The sequence below is a fragment of the Manis javanica genome, chromosome X (assembly GCF_040802235.1).
Source record: "Manis javanica isolate MJ-LG chromosome X, MJ_LKY, whole genome shotgun sequence".
In the NCBI taxonomy this organism is placed as follows: Eukaryota; Metazoa; Chordata; class Mammalia; order Pholidota; family Manidae; genus Manis; species Manis javanica.
In genome coordinates, this window is record NC_133174.1 from 17218360 (window position 1) to 17238367 (window position 20008).

General features: G+C 41.3%; 1 protein-coding gene across 2 annotated transcripts in view; it reads right to left on the reverse strand.

Moving 5' to 3' along the window:
• The window catches only part of APOO (apolipoprotein O), a 56457-nt gene extending 36548 nt beyond the window's left edge, over nucleotides 1–19909 (reverse strand). Inside the window, exon 1 of one of the 2 annotated variants that reach the window (XM_017653222.3) lies at nucleotides 19748–19909. In XM_017653222.3, coding sequence (XP_017508711.1) covers nucleotides 19748–19756 — 9 coding nt within the window. In that variant the 5' untranslated portion in view covers nucleotides 19757–19909. Of the gene's footprint in view, nucleotides 1–14264; nucleotides 14292–19747 lie in introns of those variants that run through there. The other variant, XM_017653220.3, reaches the window with a different exon arrangement.
• Between the last annotated feature and the right edge of the window lie 99 nt (nucleotides 19910–20008).

Below are 20008 nucleotides of genomic sequence, written 5' to 3' on the forward strand. Positions count from 1 at the left end.
ACCACTTCAGCCCTCATAGGCCTCCAACCCATCATTCAAGATCTCTTAAACAAAAATTACCTCAGACCCACTCACTCCCCATTTAATACCCCCACATTAGCTGTTAAAAAAACCAACAGATCTTTCCACCTCGTCCAAGATCTTCGCCTCATCAACATGGCCGTTGTCCCTATCCATCCCTTAGTTCCAAATCCATACAGCCTTTTATCACAGATCCCTGCCTCGGCATCCCACTTCTCAGTCCTAGATCTCAAGGACGCATTTTTTTATATCCCTCTGGACCCCTCCTCCCAAGATTTTTTCACCTTCACCTGGATGGACCCATGCACGAGACATTCTGAACAACTCACTTGGACAGTTTTGCCACAAGGCTTCCGAGTTAGTCCCCATATTTTTGGACAAGTCCTAGCTCAGGACCTCAAACAGTTTCATCATGATCACTCCGAGTCCACTTTATTACAATACGTAGATGATCTACTCTGCAGTCCCTCGTGGGAACAGTCTCAACTTGACACTGCCTCTCTACTTAACCTTCTAGCTTCCAGAGGTTACCGGGTATCCCCCGTCAAAGCTCAGATATCTTCCCCTTCTGTCACTTACCTTGGATTCCTTCTGTCTCAACAAAAAAAGTCCATTACCTTAGACAGAAAACGACTCCTCTCTGACCTGCCCATTCTCAAAACCAAGACAGAAATCCTTTCCTTTCTAGGCCTGGCTGGGTATTTTAGAGCGTGGATCCCTAACTTCTCCCTGTTGGCAAGACCCCTATACGACCTCAGCAAGGGCCCCCCTGAAGAACCATTATCATCCTCACCCCGACACTCCTTCATTAAGCTCCGTCAAGCCCTTGTGGAAGCTCCAGTTCTCCATCTTCCTGATTTGTCGAAACCCTTCTCATTATACATTCATGAGAGGTCCAGTCAAGCTCTAGGAGTCCTAGGCCAATATTATGGCCCATCCTTTGCCCCAGTAGCTTATCTCTCCAAGCAATTAGACCCCACAGTTCAGAGATGGGCCCCCTGCCTACGAGCATTAGCCGTTAGACAGCTCTTGCAGAAGGCAGCTCATACATAGATTGACATTCAGGGCGCCCCTTACCATTCTGTCCCCACATCACCTAAAAGATCTCTTAACCTACAAAAGTTTATAGACTCTCCCTCCCTCCAGACTCCAGACCTTACTGTCCTCTTTCCTCCAAAATCCCATTCACCCCCTTTGCCATCCATACCCAAATCATGACTTTTTCCTCCTTTACTGCTCTCTTGCTTTTTTTCCTCATTCCTATTGTCTTCCCCGCCACCCCAGCCTCCTTTGTATGGTGATTCAAAGTCAGACAGACTTACACACAGCATCAAACAAAAGTTACTGCCCTCATTGCCACATCAGACTGCCCTCTGAAAGGCTGCTCTGAGCCTTTATACTTCCACTTTCCTCCCTCCACCGAAGTGTTCACTAGCAGCTACCTTTATTCTCCCTACCTCTGCTTCCTCTATGACCAAAAACAAGCCTATTGCAGGCGATAGCCAGACACCTACAGGAGATGTCCCTACTGGTCTTGCGCCATTCACTACATGGGTAACTCCTGGTACCCACAGTATTACTCCTCCAACCGTTTCATGAAATATCCCTACAGCTCATTCTCCTTATCAATCCCAGATCCCTGAGACTCTCGATGGGCTGCCGGAGTCACAGCCTCAGTTTACCATGGGGGGGGTCCTCGACCCCCCACGGTACCCTTCATATCTCTCGAGGGTATGTTCCCTCTCACTCCCAGATCTCTCAAGTTGCATCAGATATCGGATATTCTGAAAAAGTCATTATCCAAACTCTTGACGGTGCCTCTTCATCTTCTTATCCCCGCCCCTCTTCCCATTTCTCCTACTCTTGGTTACAGCTCATTCAAGACACCACCATCTTTCTCAACCACACCCTCAACACCGCCAATTGTTTCTTGTGTGCATCACTACAGCGCCCTTAATAATTCCAACTACTCCTTCCATGCAGAAGGACAACCCCTCCGCCCCCTGGCAGACATACCCCTATGGGAACCAGAATACACAGATAATCTCACCATCCACCACTGTGTAGGCCCGACTCCACCCGCCTCCAGCGCACTTCACTGCCTCCCAACTCCAGCACACCCTGCATTCTCGTCACCCTAATCCTACAGTTTACACTTTACAGCATGGCAGAATTCCTTGAGTTCCAACCTCTCTTGCCCTCATGCACCAAAAGGGCTGCTTTCCTTCCCATCATGGTCAGTATCTCTTTGACCACCTCAGCCATTGAGGCAAGATTTTCTGGGGGAGCCTTGGGTCACTCTCTACGGGCAATTAAAGATCTCAATGCCAAACTTGAGGGAGCCCTGACATCCACTGCCGATTCCCTGGCCTCTCTCCAAAGACAGGTCACTTCGCTAGCTAAAGTCACCCTTCAAAACCGGCGGGCCTTAAATCTGCTTACAGCCGAGAAGGGTGGCACCTGTGTCTTCTTTCGAGAAGAGTGCTATTACATCAACGAATGCGGCATTGTAGAAACTGACATTACCAAACTCACCGACCTTGCCTCCAGTCTCCTCTCTGCTTCCAATTCCAACCCATTCTCATCAATACTAACAAACCCCTTCCTCACCTGGCTCTGGCCCATTGCAGGCCCCATAATAATCATTCTTCTCGCCTGTCTCTTCTTACCCTGTATAATAAAGTTCATCAAATCCCAAGTCGGAAAAATCTCTAATCAAACTTTCAACCAGCTTTTACTCAGGAACTATCAGCTTCTGGCCACAGAAGATCCCTCACCCTCACGTAACCTCCTTACCACACGCTGAGATGGACCCCTCTCTCTGCTGGAAACTGTTCCTGGAAACAATGGCCGCAGATGCCTGGCTTCTGGCACCCGTATCCTCCTGGCACCACCATTAGAATCAACAAGTAGTCCTCGACCTATGGTTACAGGGAACCTTCATTGATTTCCAACCTGAAGAAGTCCACACCTACTCGTCCTTACTGTGGGGAGTCCTATCAACCCTTTCCTCCCAGTCCTCAAGCCCTCACTCCCTTCTCCGCCCCTGTTCAGCAGGAAGCAGTCAGAGAGAAAAGCAACGTCCACAACCCCATAGAGGAGAAAGGGGGGAATGAAGGGCCCCCACCCATAAGATGGCAAACTTCCTGCTTCTCTTCCAGGTCCTCGGTTCCCGCCGGCGCCACCTGAAGCCCAATCACCTCTCACCCCCCCCCCTGCAATCCCAGCACCTAGCCAATAGCCACCAGCCCCGTAGAAGTGACACCTCAATCACCCCATGCCCCTTCCTATATAATCCAGCACCTTTCCCTAATAAAGCGGATTTCTCCAGTGAATTGCTGCTGTGTGTTGTTCCTTTCCTTTCAGAAATCACCCCAGGAAGTGTGAGAGCAAGAGTGGGTGAAGAAGAACCTTCTTCAATCCTTCATCTCCCCAAGAAAAGGACACTAATCTGGAAGTTGGAGGTCTTGAAGAAAAATTGAAGCAACTTCCAGTATCTGGGTCATAATCACTAAAGCTCTGGCTGTGTTGTTTTAGAGCTGGTCTATCCTTTGGAATACACCCTTCAGTTACTAGATGCCTCTCCTGGAATTCAGCCAGTGAGGGGTCTCAAACTTAAGGACCCCCGTGCTTGTCTGAGGTTTTTGAATACAGACCCATAGTCACAGGGAGAACTAAAATTTGGCTCAGACAAAGGTGAGCTGGTGACCCTTAGCTTTGCAAACTTCAGGGAGAGTGTCATTGAGTTCCCTGGCTCATGTGGCCAAACCTTTCTTTCTATTTCCCCAGCAAGATATCTTAAAACTCCCCGTCCTAGACCTCTGGACTCTCTTTGTCTTTCAATGGAAACTGAGCGGCAGTATTTGCGGTTGGTTGGATGGGGCCCTAACAGAAAGTGTTGTAAAAGGAGAGCCGCCATTGTCTTAAGGGCTTTTGCTTCTTACTCTCCACTGAAACTCATCAAGGACTGCTGAGAACAAATCTGGCTAGGTAAGTAGAGTCACAATATGACATAACAATTAGAAGAGGTCAACCAGAATTTTATTTGAAAAAGCAAATATTTATTGTATACCTACTCCGTGTCAAGCACAGTGCTAAACAGGACACAACACTTAAGCAGACATGGTCCCTGCCCTTACAGAGTTTCCAGGAAGCTTGTGAGTTTACTCAAAAAGACTCGCGATACAATTAAAAAATAAAAAGACTCAGGCACAAGACTGAGTTTAGCCTTCAGCTCCAGCAGCAAGGGCACATTCTTGGACAGTTAACCAAGATAAGAATCTGGTGCGGTCATGCACACTTAGATCATAATTGGTACGTAGAAGGCTAAACTGTCCTTGTTTTGTAAATAAAAGTGCACTGCCTAGAACTCTGTAGCTCCAGGACCACTTTCTGATCATCTCCCAATAAGACTGCTTGAAAGACAAGCAAAAACCTCAAGCTAAATAAGCTACCCTCAGAATTATCCACTATCATGAATAGTGGAACTCAAACTCCTGAAAACTTGCTTTCTTTTTCAACTTTAAGGAGGAACCATAGTATAGCTTTCTTTTTCAACTTTAAGGAGGATTCATTTTTAACAAGAGTGCCCCTTTATTTTCCCACCATTACACATCAGTTATCTTCTTAGACCTTCCATTTAAAATATACACCAGTTTCCTTTTCTGTGTAATGTGTGTGAGCCTTGCTTTGCAGGCCTGTGAACACAAGAGGTTTCAGATTTACCTGGGGAGATTTTTTAGAAGCAGATTCCAATGCTTTACCCCAGAAATGTCTGATTTAGTAAACCTAAGAGGGACCTAAGAATCTATTCCCATGATCAGTCAAGTTTAGAAAACCACTATTCCACAAGTAGATGCCTGGGGAACAATTACTCAACTCTAGTTTGTAAAAACACTCAAACATACTTACTTTAAAAACATTTCAAAGAATGAAAATCGATGAAATGAAAATACTTTGATAAAAAGAAATTCGTCCTAAACAAAGAAAGAAACAGTGACTGGCCACCCACTAGAGAAGTTATGGTATTTATTTACATTCAAGAAAACCCTTCCTATCTCAAACACAACACAACCAATACCCTCCACCCAAATTCCCTTTCTAACTACCACCCTATTCTTCTATTTACCTCCAGACAAGTTTATTTTAAAAATAGACTACAGTATGGAAGGCAAAATAGTGGATACCCCTAGCAAGCTGGGGAGAGAGTAGAAGGGCCAGGAGGGCTTCTAGAATGCTGGATACACTGGTATGGTCACTTTGCAAGAATTCACTTGTGACCTGTGGGCTTTTCTGTGTATCATATTTCAACACAGCATTAGAAAGACAAACTATGTTTGCTTTCTCTACTTTATTCTTCCCTCCCTTCACTACTCAAGGTACCTAAAATTGTTCTTCCCAAGGCTCCCAATGGCTCCCAATTACTAAAGTCCAGTGACATCTGGCTTCTCAGTTGCACCCTAAAACTGGTGACAATGCCACCATCTTCAAACTCTTTCTTCCTTTGGTTTCTGATATTCCACTCTAGCTCCTTTCTACAAGGGCACACTTTACTGGAGGGCAGGCTTTCGCTCACCTTCTCTTCCCCTGGCCAACTCTGCAAGGTTGATGAGTCAGAGTAGTTCTTTAACCCTTTAGCCTCAGACTCCAAAGCAATTCCATGTAAATCGAAGTCTTTAACTCCTGCTCCATGCTTTTGATGCCCAAATCAGTATTCCTGACATTGCCCCAGCTGCCTCCTAAGCCTCAGGTTTCTATGTCTAACTCTCCATGGACAGCTTAGGCAGGTTTTTCAATTGCTACCTAGTAATGAATTACCTTTTTCCAAAAACCTGTTTTTCTGAGTTTGGTACCTCACTTAAATGGACCTACAAGCCACACACAGTCAAAGGACATCAAAGCAACTCTTAAGTGAAACAATGAAAACAGACTTCAAAGACAGTAGGATGTGGTCTCTGCTTCCACACTAATAAAGTAGATGAATGATAACAGCACCTGTGATAAGAGTGCTAACAGACAAGGGACAAGAATAACACAGAAAAGGGAACAACGTACCACAATAGGGAATTCTGGGCAATAACTGCAGAGAAAAGACAGAATTAGTAGAGTTTCTTCCTTCCTCCCCTTTTTTTTTTTTAAGCAAAGTCACCTAACGGACTGATGTTAAGACTCAGTGTCACTAGGAACAGCCTCTATAAGAGCAGGGACAAAATAAACCAAAGATTTTGAACATGAGAATGATTCCTGACATCACAATCTTTTTCAGCTATGCCCATATGCAGATAGGGTCTCTACAGGGAGCAAAGAGAGACAACAATAAACCATGGCTGCTACTTTAATATCAAAGCCATTCTCAATCAAGAAATTCCCTTTTAATATCAAGGTCAGATGGGGGTATGATGATAATCTACTCAAAATGATTTGGTGTCAAAAACTGCATCAATGTAATGTTTTAATTACTGCATTTAAGCTATCACATATCTTAGCTGTCATATAACCTGTACACTAAAATGTGCAGCTGTTTCGAAGTTATTGCATAAGATCATTTTTATATCTATCATTATGTAAAATAAATGCATTTGGGGACATTTAAAAAGTAAATGCCATTTTAAATTGGATATTCCTCTACATACAGAAAATGAGACACAATTATGTATTTCTTTCCCCAAATGTTACAATGGTACTTTCATCTTCTGTCAACCTTTTCTGTAACAATTTCTATCTGAAGGCATTTATTAAGAGGTAAAAATCTAAACAGATTCTTTTTTAAAAAAGTCTGTGAAAACTGACAATACTTTGAGGTTAATCTTGTTCTAAAAAAAAGAACATAAAACAAGAAAATAAACTATGTGAAAGAATTTAGGGTAAAACAAAATGATGCACACAATCAACAATTTATCAGGCCACACTGCTGCTTTTAGTAACGTCATAAACTGAATTACAAATAAAGAGAAACATCAAAGAATATGCCCTTCTCACACAATGAGCATTCAATTCAGTACCTACATTTTATACATTAATGCTTTCTAATCTGGAGGGCCACAGACCCAACTGGTAACAGAGGCTTTCTCTGAGAAGTGGTTAGAGGGAAGCAGAAAATGAAAACATGATCATTATCTTAATTGCATTGTTTTGACTTTTTACAAGGAAAAGTTACTCAGTATTACTTACAGAATTTTTAAAAATAGTTATTTTCTCACCTCACACTTGTTAGGATGGTCACTATCAAAAGAAGAGAAAACAACAAGCTAAAACTAGAACTATCATATGATCCAGCAATCCCACTTCTGGATATATATCTAATAGTACTGAATGCAGGGTCTCAAGAATATATTTGCACACGCACGCTCATAGCAGCATAAATCACAATAGCCAAAAGGTGGAAACAACTCAAATGTCCAAGGACAGATGAATGAATAAACAAAAGGTAGTATATGCATACAACAAATTATTAGTCTCAAGGACATTATGCTAAGTGAAATAAGCCAGTCACAAAAGAGACATACTGTATGATTTCATTTATATGCAGTATCTAAAGTAGTCAGTCATAGAAACAGGAAGTAGAATGGTGGTTACCAGGGGTAGATAAGATGAGGAAATGGGGATTTATTGTTTAATGGGTATAGAGTTTCAGTTTTGCAAGATTAAAAAGTTCTGGAGATCTTTTCCAAACCAATATGAATATACTCAACACTACTGAACTGTACACTTAAAAATGGTTAAGATGGTAAATTTTGTTATGTGTTTTTTTAACCACAATAAAAAAATGGTGCTAAAAAAAACTGGTTAATGGATTAGTATCTAACTCCATACACAAAAGTTAACTCAAAATGGATCAAAGACCTGAATGTAAGTCATGAAACCATAAAACTCTTAGAAGAAAACATAGGCAAAACTCTCGTAAATATAAACATGAGCAACTTTTTCATGAAGGTATCTCCTTGGGCTAGGGAAACAAAAGCAAAAATGAACAAGTGGAACTATATCAAACTAAAAAGCTTCTGTAAAGCAAAGGACAGCATCAGTAGAACAAAAAGGCATCCGACAGTATGGGAGAATATATTTAAAAATGACATATCCAATAAGGGGTTGATATCCAAAATATATAAAGAGCTCATACACCTCAACAAACAAAAAGCAAATAATCCAATTAAAAAAAGGGCAGAGAATTTGAACAGACACTTCTCCAGAGAAGAAATTCAGATGGCCAACAGGCATATGAAAAGATTCTCCATATCACTAATCATCAGAGAAATGCAAATTAAAACCACAATAAGATATCACCACACACCAGTTAGGATGGACAACATCCAAAAGACAAACAACAACAAATGCTGGTGAGGATGTGGAGAAAGGGGAACCCTCCTACACTGCTGGTGGGAATATAAATTAGTTCAACCATTGTGGAAAGCAGTATGGAGGTTCCTCAAAAAAAATTAAAAATAGAAATACCATTTGACACAGGAATTCCATTCCTAGGAATTTACCCTAAGAATGCAGGATCCCAGATGCAAAAAGACATATGCACCCCTATGTTTATTGCAGCACTATTTACAATAGCCAAGAAATGAAAGCAACCTAAGTGTCCATCAGCAGATGAATGGATAAAGAAGATGTGGCACATATACACAATTGAGTATTATTTAGCCATAAGAAGAAAACAAACCCTACCATCTGCTACAACATGGATGGAGCTAGAGGTTATTATGCTCAGTGAAAGCCAGGCAGAGAAAGACAAGTACCAAATGATTTCACTCATCTTTGGAGTATAAGAACAAAGCAAAAATTGAAGGAACAAAACAGCAGAAGAATCACAGAACCCAAGAACGGACTAACAGTTACCAAAGGGAAAGGGACTGGGGAGGATGGGTGGGAAGGGAGGGAGAAGGGAATTGAGGGGCAATATGACTAGCACACATAATATAGGGGGAGGGCCATAGGGAAGGCAGTATAGCACAGAGAATACAAGTAGTGGCTCTATGGCATCTTACTATGCTGATGGACAGTGACTGTAATGAGGTATGTGGTGGGGACTTGATAATGGGGTAATCTAGTAACCACAATGTTGCTCATGTGATTGTATGTTAATGATATCATAATTTTTAAAACTGGTTATGATAAAAAAGTTATAAAACCAAAAAATCAACACAGCCAGCAAAAAAAATTTAAAGTATGCCTTCTCAAAAAAAGTATTTTCTCTCCAAAGTAGTAAACTTAACAGATCATATACTGAATCAGAATTTATTCCAACTATTTGTATAACAAATTAATAAAGGAAATTTACTTTTAGTATGTGATTATATTATAGCTTCCATTTCTAAATATCTTCAGATGAAATTTTAAGCCTGTAAGAAAGTCAATCTTATTTGAAATAAAAGTTAGAAAAACATATTAGATGTACATCAACAATACTTCGATAAAAAGAAAAGTGTATTAAAAATGGCATTTGTTTAAAAAGGGGGGATTTTTTAAAATGTCAAACTGAGAGTCTAAGAAGTATGTCTAGACAAATAGTGAATCTGTGGCATCTTACTACACTGATGGACAGTGTTTGCATTGGGGTGTGAGTGGGGACTTGAGAATATGGCTAAATGTAGTAACCACATTGTTTTTTCATGTGAAACCTTCATAAGAGTGTATATCAATAACACCTTAACAAAACAGCAGCAGACTCACAGAACCCAAGAATGGACTAACAGTTACTAAAGGAAAAGGGACTGGGGAGGATGGGTGGGAAGGGAGGGAGAAGGGGGGGAAAGGGGCATTACGATTAGCAGACATAATGTAGAGAGGGGGCACGGGAGGGCTGTACAACTCAGAGAAGACAAGTAGTGATTCTATAGCATCCTACTACGCTGATGGACAGTCACTGCAATGGGGTATGTGGGGGGGACTTGATGATGGGGGGAGTCTAGTAAACATAATGTTGCTCATGTAATTGTAGATTAATGATACCAAAATAAAAATGATAATAAATAATAATACCTCAATATAAATAAATAATAAATAATTGAAAATTAAAAAAAGAAAGAAGTATGCCTAGAAACAAGTCTGAAAAGATGTTGACAGTAGCTATTTATAGGTGTTGGGATTCAGGTTGATTCTTTAGTATTATCTGTATTTCCTTAAGTCTTTACAATGAATATTCATTTGTTTTGTAACACAGAAACAGCAAAAATGGCTGACTCCTGAAGGTATGCTAAAGAATTTGCTACAAATTACAAAACTAACTCCAAATGAAGAGAGGCAAAAATGTGTTGATCAATGATGATTTCTGGAATAAATATATTGAGCAGTGACAGCATGTTTGGAAGAAATATACTGACAGGATAATTAAATCTGTCCTCTCAAAATGAGTACTCTGATGGACACTCTGATGAATGTATAAATTTGGAGTACTAATAAAATCCACAATCATTTCAAACTGTCTCATAGTGAAGGGTTTATGAAGCCAATATTTTAAGAGTTGTGACATTAACCAACAAGAAAAAAAAACTGTCTTCCAACTATGACAAACACAGAACTATTTTATGAGAAACTTCCAGTTCAGTAATTCTGTACCTGAGTAATTGATATTTCCTAGTTCTTCCTCATCCACTGTAAACAGAATGTGATCTAAAGGGAAAGAAAAAAAATGAGGCTGTTCTCAAGATTAACATCCTTACAGAAAAACCAACTTCTATTTTGTCTGTGAAGGGCAGAATTTGCCACAAAGTGAGGTCAGCAAAGCAAAGCAAATACATTTCATCTGCAATTGTTTCACTTCCTACTTTTTAAAAATCGTTACCACATTTTTTCTTAAATTCACGTAAAAAAATAATAAGCTTGTCTGATAAACAGGAAGGAAACCTCAGGGCCAAAGAGTGAGATAATTGTTCCTTCAGGCAAGTTAAAAGTCATCTGGTTGTGCTGTACTGGTTTCACAGACTTGGATCACATATGACATATCATTTGCCATGTTTCAAATTTGTTTTGAACTTCCTCATTCAGACAGAAATTTATGACTGCTTACCTAAAATTCCAAGATACGTACACTTTTTATTCTTGAAATGGCATCCCAAAATCCACTCAATCTTTTCTGAATTAAGGGAATATAGGTAGGAAAAAAATCACAGGGAAACATTTACTTTGAGACTTGTCTTTCAAATGCTTCTGTATTCTCAAACTAAAAAGATCTACATTTTCAAAGAGGAAGAGCTATTCAGCCAAAGTCAAGTCTATCTAGACATAGGTTTCATTTCCGCATCGCCCACTGTGGGCACCGAGAATGCGGAACTCACTGACAACACTGCCTTGGATCTCATCTCAGTTATCCACAGGCCTTTTGTTCTTTAAGTAAACTGCCGCATTCTTCTGGGGTAAAAAAATCATGCACACGGCTCAATCGGCTGATGATAATCTGGATTCATAATGAGAATCTCTGTGAAAACATGGAGCGACAAGAAAAGTCAGTATGTGGACTATACACATCAACCTTTAACAGTGCTTGCAAACTATGTGACTCCACCAACAGGCTCAAAGTCAATATTTGCCAAGTGAGGTAAGCTATAAACAGGCAATGGAGGAAACTTGTTGGAGTCCTTGTATCATTTGCTGCTTACTCAACAGTTTAACCCATGTCTGTACAACACGTGAATCAGCACGTCTAAGGGGAGATGAGATTGATTGCAGCAAGTACAAAGGAAAACAGGGTGTTATTTCACAAGGGCTGATGTTTGTGGGATAGGGAGGAAAAGAGAAACGAAACTTTAATATTTTCATATACTCTACTTAAAAAGGCTGCTCAAAGAAATGAAAGACATATCCAGAGGAAAAAAACAACACCACTAGGCTTCCTCGCAACCAAAGCAATGAAAACACACTTGTGAATCTCTCTCCAGCTCCCATGGAGGGCTCCTTATCCTCAGCCAACCTGAAGAGGGCCTTAAACTGGAGCCATGTGGGCTCTGAAGAAAACATATTGCAATGCTTCAAGGAGCCAGAAAGAAGTAGGGGACACAGGGCAAGTGATACTCATTCAAAATACAACTATACTATCTACACTGGTATTATCATGAAAATATAGCTTAATATTCAAAGTTATAGCTTCTCAGCATATTGAAAACTCTACAGACCTTGCTCTAAATTCTTGCTTCAACAAGTTTCAGTGTACAGTGAACACTAATCCCCACTGCATTAAGGAACTGGCACTGTTCAAGTTTTCTAATAAAACTGGCATGAGGCCAATCAAAACTTAGGAAAAACTAAAAAAAAAATAATAATAAATAATTTCCAATTTCTAAAACATCTTTAGACTGAGATTTTTGTCCCCTATATCTACATGAAGTTTCATGTTGCATACACTAACTGTAAAATCCCACATAAGCATTACTGGGGAAAATCAACTGGTACAAACTTTTTTTATTCCCTCATTTAAAAAATCTTTTGGTACTTTCCTGTCATGTTATATACAAGTCAACTCTCAAGTTTTTGAAGTAGGTATGTAGCTTTGCTATAGACGTTTCTTGTGGCATCTAATGACTTGCAGTAATTTAAATGTACCCTACAAACACATATCAGAGTTCATTTCTTAGCCTCTAGGAAGTTCCAGTCTAGCCTAGAAAGGAAATGGGTGTGGAGCACATATACATACAGATTATAAATTAAACCTTTATATCACAAAAGTCTATGAATACACATAGGCCTCCCAGGGTAATAAATTCATTTATCATGTCAAGTGCATTACCTACTGTTCTTCATTTTGTCTCTCCTCCCCATTCTTTTAAGGCATAATTCACCTATTTCTTCCTTCCCCTCTTGCAGTGTTAGCTGCACATGAGAGGCTATTAGCATTTTAGAAGTAGATGGAAGAGTGCTGTAGTGTCCTGAGCAGAATTCAGTTCCAAGTGAGAAGTGAAAGGTTGACCTACTTTTTATAGTCCTAAATCCACAGTGCTAACCTGAACTCTAGATCATGTCAGAGGACAGATATGACACAGAAGGGATTGAAAATACCTTATACTCATGGAGTGCCATGTGGTTTATTGTTCTTTTCACATATTATCGCATTTGAACCTCCCAACAATCCTGTGTGATATGGAGGCATATATTACTATCCCCACACTACCTTGATAAGGGGACTCCAAGTCGTTAAGAAACCTCATTAAGGTGGATCAGCCAGAAACCACAAATACCACAATTAGAACCTGAGCCTGTGTTTTCTGTGTCCAGTGGTACAAGACAATTTTATTCCTTCTTCTTTGTTATCCAGCACCCAACATCTTTGGTGCGTAAGAAAGGAAAAAAAATACAATTAATCCTGCACATAAATAAGTACTCATGTGAATAAAAATATATTCACTGTAATTCCTCAAGGAGAATTTCCTCAGAGATGCTTAAATTATGAGGGGAAAAATATTATTCAAAATATGTGGCACTTAAAATATTATTTAACTAAAATAATGTTATGGTACGTCTTTTCCAATTTACAGATGATTTCCTTTTCCATTTTGTAGTGTAATTCTCCTTTCAGTTTGCACTAGTAACATACTATTCATGGTAATAAAGTTCATTTCAGATAGTCAATAAAGGCATTACATCAAGAGGTAGTAATGCCTTATAGCCAAGAATACAGTCACCTCTGGCTCCTCTGAGCAGTGAGCTCTGAATACAGGTCACATCGCTGTCCTTCAGGAAGGAACTGAGGTAGACCAGCTTTCATTAGGACCCCTTCTCACCCTTGAAGTGTCTGATGATTCCCACATCTCCAGCTGGTATCTCATGAAAACTCAATTCGGGCGGGTTACGTGTCAATTGATCACCACCTCTTAATGGCCAAGACACTTCAACATTTGCAACCTGCTCAAAATCAAATTATCACCTCCCCCCAAACCAAGCGCAGCCCTCTTCCACTTTCCCATCTCAATGAATAGTCTAACAGCCACTCAATTTTCCAAGCCAAAAGCCTGGGCAGCATCCTTAAATTCTCCTCGCTCCTCTACCACATCCAATCAACTACCAAGTTCCAAGTTTTGAAATTAAAAATACTTTTAGAAAGCACAGACTGAGCACCGCTGTAACATCACTGTAGCTGCCTCCTACAAGATGCTAACTGAAAGTTCCCAGCTCACATTTACCAAGCACTTTGTACCAAGCACTATGCCAAACTTTCGATCTGAGTTAATTTAATCCACACAGCGGGAGGTTGGTGCTAGTCTTATCCTTGTTTTACAGATAAAGACAGAGCTACAGAGAACTTATCTCACCCATGGGAGCATGGGAAGCCCAAGGTCTTAACAGGGTGCTGAACTCTCACTTCGGTGTGTATTTATGCTCTGCGTAGAAGGCCCTTTCAACCTTGTCTGCCCAGCTTTAAAGGTCTGAGCGAGCGCCTTTTCCTCTACAAAGTCTCCTGATGCCTCCTGCTGGTGCTCATTCCTCTAAGTCAGTGGTTCTCAAGGGTGGCTACATGCTCTACACACCATATGCCTAGATCCCAACTCTGGAGATTCTGATGGCATTGGTCTAGATGCAGCCTGGGAATCACAACTTGTAAATGCTCCCCAGGTGATCCTAATGCACAGTCAAGGCTGAGACCCACTGCTCTATACTGTGCGACCCTTTTACCAGAGCCCTTCTCTGTGTGGGAATGGTCTTTTTATATCTGCACTGCTAACTGCACCATGAGCTCCTCAAACAGAAGTTTCACAGTCACATGTGTGTGTGGGGGGGTTGCTTTTTCAAAACTAGAGGTTCCGGGATCTATTTTAAAAACTAAATCAGACCAATGGACAGGGCTCTGGCAACTGTCTCTGGAATAATTTTTATGTGCAGCCAAATTTGGGAACTCTCTTCCTAGGTAAGAACTGGTCTTTCCATTTGTACCTGCCAGAGTACAGCAGTGCCTAGACCATAGCTGGAGTCTGATAAACATTTGCACAATGAATGAAATCTAGTAACATGAATCTGGAAACTGGGTGTATATATTCAACATTCAAGCCTCTGGCAGCTGCACCCAGAAATGCTGCTTCCTGCAATTGAAGGCACATACTGGGCAGCTTTTCAAATGTTTTCTAATCCATCAGTGCCCCCTACTGACCTGAAGATGGATAGCTAAATCAAAACAATGGAGAGCAAATATTCTAATTGTATATGCACATAGAACTAGTTACACACACTGTACCTTTCCACCAACATGTGTACAATCAACTCCTTTGCCCTCCAGTCCTAGCTGAACCAAGCTGACAACTCTCAAACCCAGATCAATCCTACCATTTGCTATCCCAATTCCCAGGTTGCATTCAGGACAACCCTCAATGCCTCTCACTTACCTTTTCTGTTCCTCGGTCAGTGCCTCTTCCAAATCCCACCATGCCCATAAAACTGCTCATCTTGAAAACACAAGAAACCATTCATCTACCAATTTGCCTCACTTCTGGCTATTCAAAGTATGATGGGGGGTCCAGCATTCATATCACCCAGGAGCTTGTTAAAAAATAGAGAATCTGAGGCCCCACCCCAGACCTACTGAATCAGGATCTGCATTTTAACAAGAGTCACATGCACATTAAAGTGTGAGAAGCACTAGTTCTCAGCTACTAGACTTAACACTGCCATTTTTTGACAAATATTTTTCTAAGTAACACTTTTGAAATAAGTCATCATGCACCTACACACTTAAGTCTTTAAAAAAAAGAGACCAGTATACTGATCTTTTAAATTGAAAAAAAGTTGACATACAATACTATATTCTTTTCAGGTATACAGCAAACAACAAATATATATATATATATATATTACAAAATGCACACCACAGAGCTGTCACAATACAAAATTATGACAATACCATTGACTATAACCCTATGCTGTAGTTTTCATCCCCATGACATATTTGACAACTGGAAGTTTGTACCTCTAGATCCTCTTCACCTATTTCACCCATCCTCCCACTCCTTCCTCTATGGCAACCACCAGTCTGTTTTTTATGTTTATGAATGTTTCTGTTTTTTGTTTGTTCATTTGTTTTGAGTGTTAGATTCCACATATAAGTGAAATCATACGGTATTTGTCTTTCTCCATTTGACTTATTCACTTAGCATAATACCCTCTAGGTCCATCCATGTTGTCTCAAATGGCAAGATTTCATTCTTTTTTATGGTTAACACTCCATTGTGTGTACATACACCACATTGTCCTCATACGTTCACCTAATCAATGGACACTGAGGTTGCTCCCATTAGCTTGACCACTGTAAATAATACTGCAATAAATCCAGTATACTGATGTGATGGTCACATAATGGAAAATGAAAAGGAAAGGTTTATAATAATTATATTTCAGTATACAAATATTCAACACAAAGATGTGAAGAACAAGAGGAGTTTCCAAATTGTACCCCAAGCAAGTGGTACCGTCCAGTTGAGGACCACCAGTCCACAATCACTCCCACCCTTCTTTTCCTTCCATTTCACAGAAGGAAGGAAATCTCTCCCCTACTTTTTAAAGCTGAGGAATTCTCTTATGAAAGCTCCCTCCCTACATTCCTTCCTAGGCCATTAATGTTGCCAAATCTTGAATGCTGGAACAACCACAAAACAGCTCTAGAATCATGACCCAACATGTCCCTCTACCTACCATACTCTCCTTCCCTAGACAGTTAAGCTTATGAACACTGCCACTGTGTCCATTTATTCATCTTTCAGTAACCAAACCACATTAATTTTTCACTTCCATCAGTAAATCTACACATTTAAAGATCATGAAAGTATTCCAAATTGCCCAATCAATACTTCTCCAGACTAACCTAACTCACTTTTCTGTAACAGACATTGTTGGTTGCACATGTCATCTCCATTCCCCCATTGTGTTCATGAATTCATTTCTTTCCCATGTGACTGAAGTAAAATGAGCCCATCCTTACCTAATCCTGTTTGGTGTAAGCCAATCAGAGCATGGCATTTCCCTGGCACTAGCTACTGACTATTTTGGTACCTGACCTAAGTCGGTCCAATCAGACTGAAAGAAGGGTGTGCTCAGAGTGCGGTAATTTTGTCCTCCCTCTGGCTTGCTCACTCTAGTGAATTGGAAAGCATGTGTTACCAGCAGTCATCTTGTAACCATAGGGAAACCAATCTTACTGTGGAAAACCAGGAAAAGAGACAGGGTCCTTGATAACACTGTTGACCCTATGGAGTCCATCCTTCCTTTGGACTGTGAGATAATTTTCCTTACTATTTAAGCAACTTTCCCAGGTGAAAGCATGCTAACATAGCCTAACCTCCTTGAAACATTCCTCCCTTGATTTTCTCAGCATCACCTTCTTGTACTCCTAACTTCTACTTATCAAAAGTTGCTTCTCAAACATCTCTGGCCTCCTGTCTTCCTCTGCTTACTCCTTATGTTTTGGTATCTGCCAAGGTTTGTTGTGATCTTCTCTACTCAAACTACATGTTTGAATAATTTTGGCTCACTGTATCTTCCCCATGACACAGCAGAACTGACCTACTGGCACTTCCCCCAGTGGGGTAACATTGCTGATGTTCTTCAGCTCATCCACTTGAGGAACCATTTGTCTTTCAAAACTAAATTTAAATGTCTCCTCTGTGAAGCCTCCCCTAAAATGCCCAAAGGTTCCTTGCCTTTTTTTGTGCCACAGACCTCTTTGACAGTCTGTTGAACCTATACTCCTTCTCAAAATAATGCTTCTAATTGCATAAAATAGTTATAAAAATATTTTTAAAACCCGAAATCTGATATAGTAATGTATGCTTTTTTATTAGCTCATTAAATAAAAAGATCTAAAACTGAATTTTATAAGTACTATAATTTTGAAGTAGTGAGTATAAATAATTATTTGAGATCAGCAACAACTGTAATGTGGTATGAAAATGTGTGTGACATGTGTTGGTCCTATGACTTCTACTGGTGACAGGTCCTGCTAATACTACTGTGGTTTGTTCTGTAGTAGCTTATTCATTGCTCCCAATGAACCACACCTCCTCACATCTATGCTCTTCTATAGTCCCCCACCATATTGACTCTGGGCTTTGGCATTATGACTTGCTTTGACATCAGCAAATGTGATGCAAACAGGAAAGTGTTTGCATATTGGGACTTGTTCCCTTGGAACCCAGTAACCATGTGAAGAAGCCCAAAGCAGGCAGAGAAAGGTATCAAGGCCCCAGATATGGGAGTAAGGCCACCTTGAAGTATAGCCACGAGCTGAAGTCAGCGACTGCGGGATGCCTACAGAACTGCCCAGCCAACCTATAGATGGTGAGAAATAACAAGTCATTCTTGTTTTGAGGCACTGGTTTACCGTGGTTTGTTATCTCGCAATAGGTAACTGAAATAGTTAATCTGAAGTCATAACTGAAGGAAATGCTACATTTCCGTTGGAGATTGGTGAAAATAGATTACTGTTTTCCCATCAGATTTCAGGAACCCCGATTTCTATCCGCAGACCCTTTGAGGGACCAAGGAGCCCAGGTTAAGAACCCCTGGACAGGCAGAGGAGGTCCTGCTGTCCCTTTTACTACCACAGTACATTGCTGATACACATATAAACTGATCACAGCATAGTCTTTGTTGTTGCAACCCTAAAAGTGGGCTGAGCTCCTAGCACATAATGTGTTCATTACAAATTTATTAAATGAATGCAAATTGCTTATGGTATCTGTTGTCTGAACTAAACTGTGAGCAGCCTGAAATCAAAATAAAACACTTAAGATGGCACCTCTACGTGCTAGGGCTTCTTCCAAGGGCTTTACACATACTAACCTATTTATTCCTTCTAACAACTCTATGAGGTTAGATGCTATTCCCCCCGTTTCACCGATAGGATAAAATGCACAGAAAGAGATTAAGTGATTTTCACAGCTAGAAAGTGGCAATGCCAGGATTGGAAGGCCTAATCCATGTTCTTATTTTATATCCTAATGTGCCCAAAGCACATTACAGAAGCTCAAAAAGAACTTTTAAATGAGTAGTGTAATTTTGAGATTTCATTAGCACCATTTAATGGTGGTATGCTTCTGAAGACTCAGTTTTGTAGACTAAGGTCTGGTGGCTTGGGATTTGCTTTTCATGATAGGAAACCTCATTTACTTTCTTAAAAGTAGTAGAAATAATGGCTTCATGTTAAAATGCAGACTTTAGGAACAGAGTCTTCACTGTAAAAATCTATTTCTTTCAAAGGACCCAAGTTCATAAAAAAGTAAGGAAGAGGGTCGATTTGTCCATACCAAATGTTCACTGGGGAGGGGAGCTAAGTTCCAGCTTCCCCCACCTTTTACCCAGCCATTCCCACGCCAGCCTCCCCCAGGCAGCGGCTTCCCCAAAGGTGACCCTACATTCACACACCAGGTTCTGAAACCTGACCCTGCCAGGCAACCAAAGATAAACCCCAAAGTGCCCTAAACCGGCTTCACACCACCCAGAGCCCAAGAGGGCGCCAGCCGGGTGTGGGAGGTGGATACTTCGGGGGGTACTTTAACTTTTCAGTGTTTTATTCACGAGACCACAACCCAAAGGGCCCACCCACCCAGGGTCTCACGCCTCCGCCCGGCAGCCGCTCACTCCAAGCGGACCGATGAATGAACGGCGGGGCCGGGACGCAGACTGCCGGGGGGCGGGAAAAGCGTCTTGGAGAATCGGGCCTGGTTCCCGGAGGGGCCCGCGAGAGCGCGGGAAGGGCTCCGAGCGGCCGGGACAGGGCGGTGACAGCTGCGGCCCGGCTCCGCGCTCTCACCTTGAACATGCTGGCAGCGGCAGTTCCGACGGGGTCACCCCAGTCCCGGCCCCGCCCACCAGACGGGCGGCTACGGCGGCCGGGTAGGGCCCTGAATCCTCCGACCTCAAGTGGGCCGCGATGCCGGCGATGGCGTTCTAGCAAAGTCAATCCAGCGAAGGCTTAGTTCCGAAGCCTAAACTGGAAGCTGAGTCGTGGAGCTGCAGCGTGTCGCGCCCCAGGCGGTGAGCGAACGCAAACCCCGCCTCCCTGAGGCTCCGC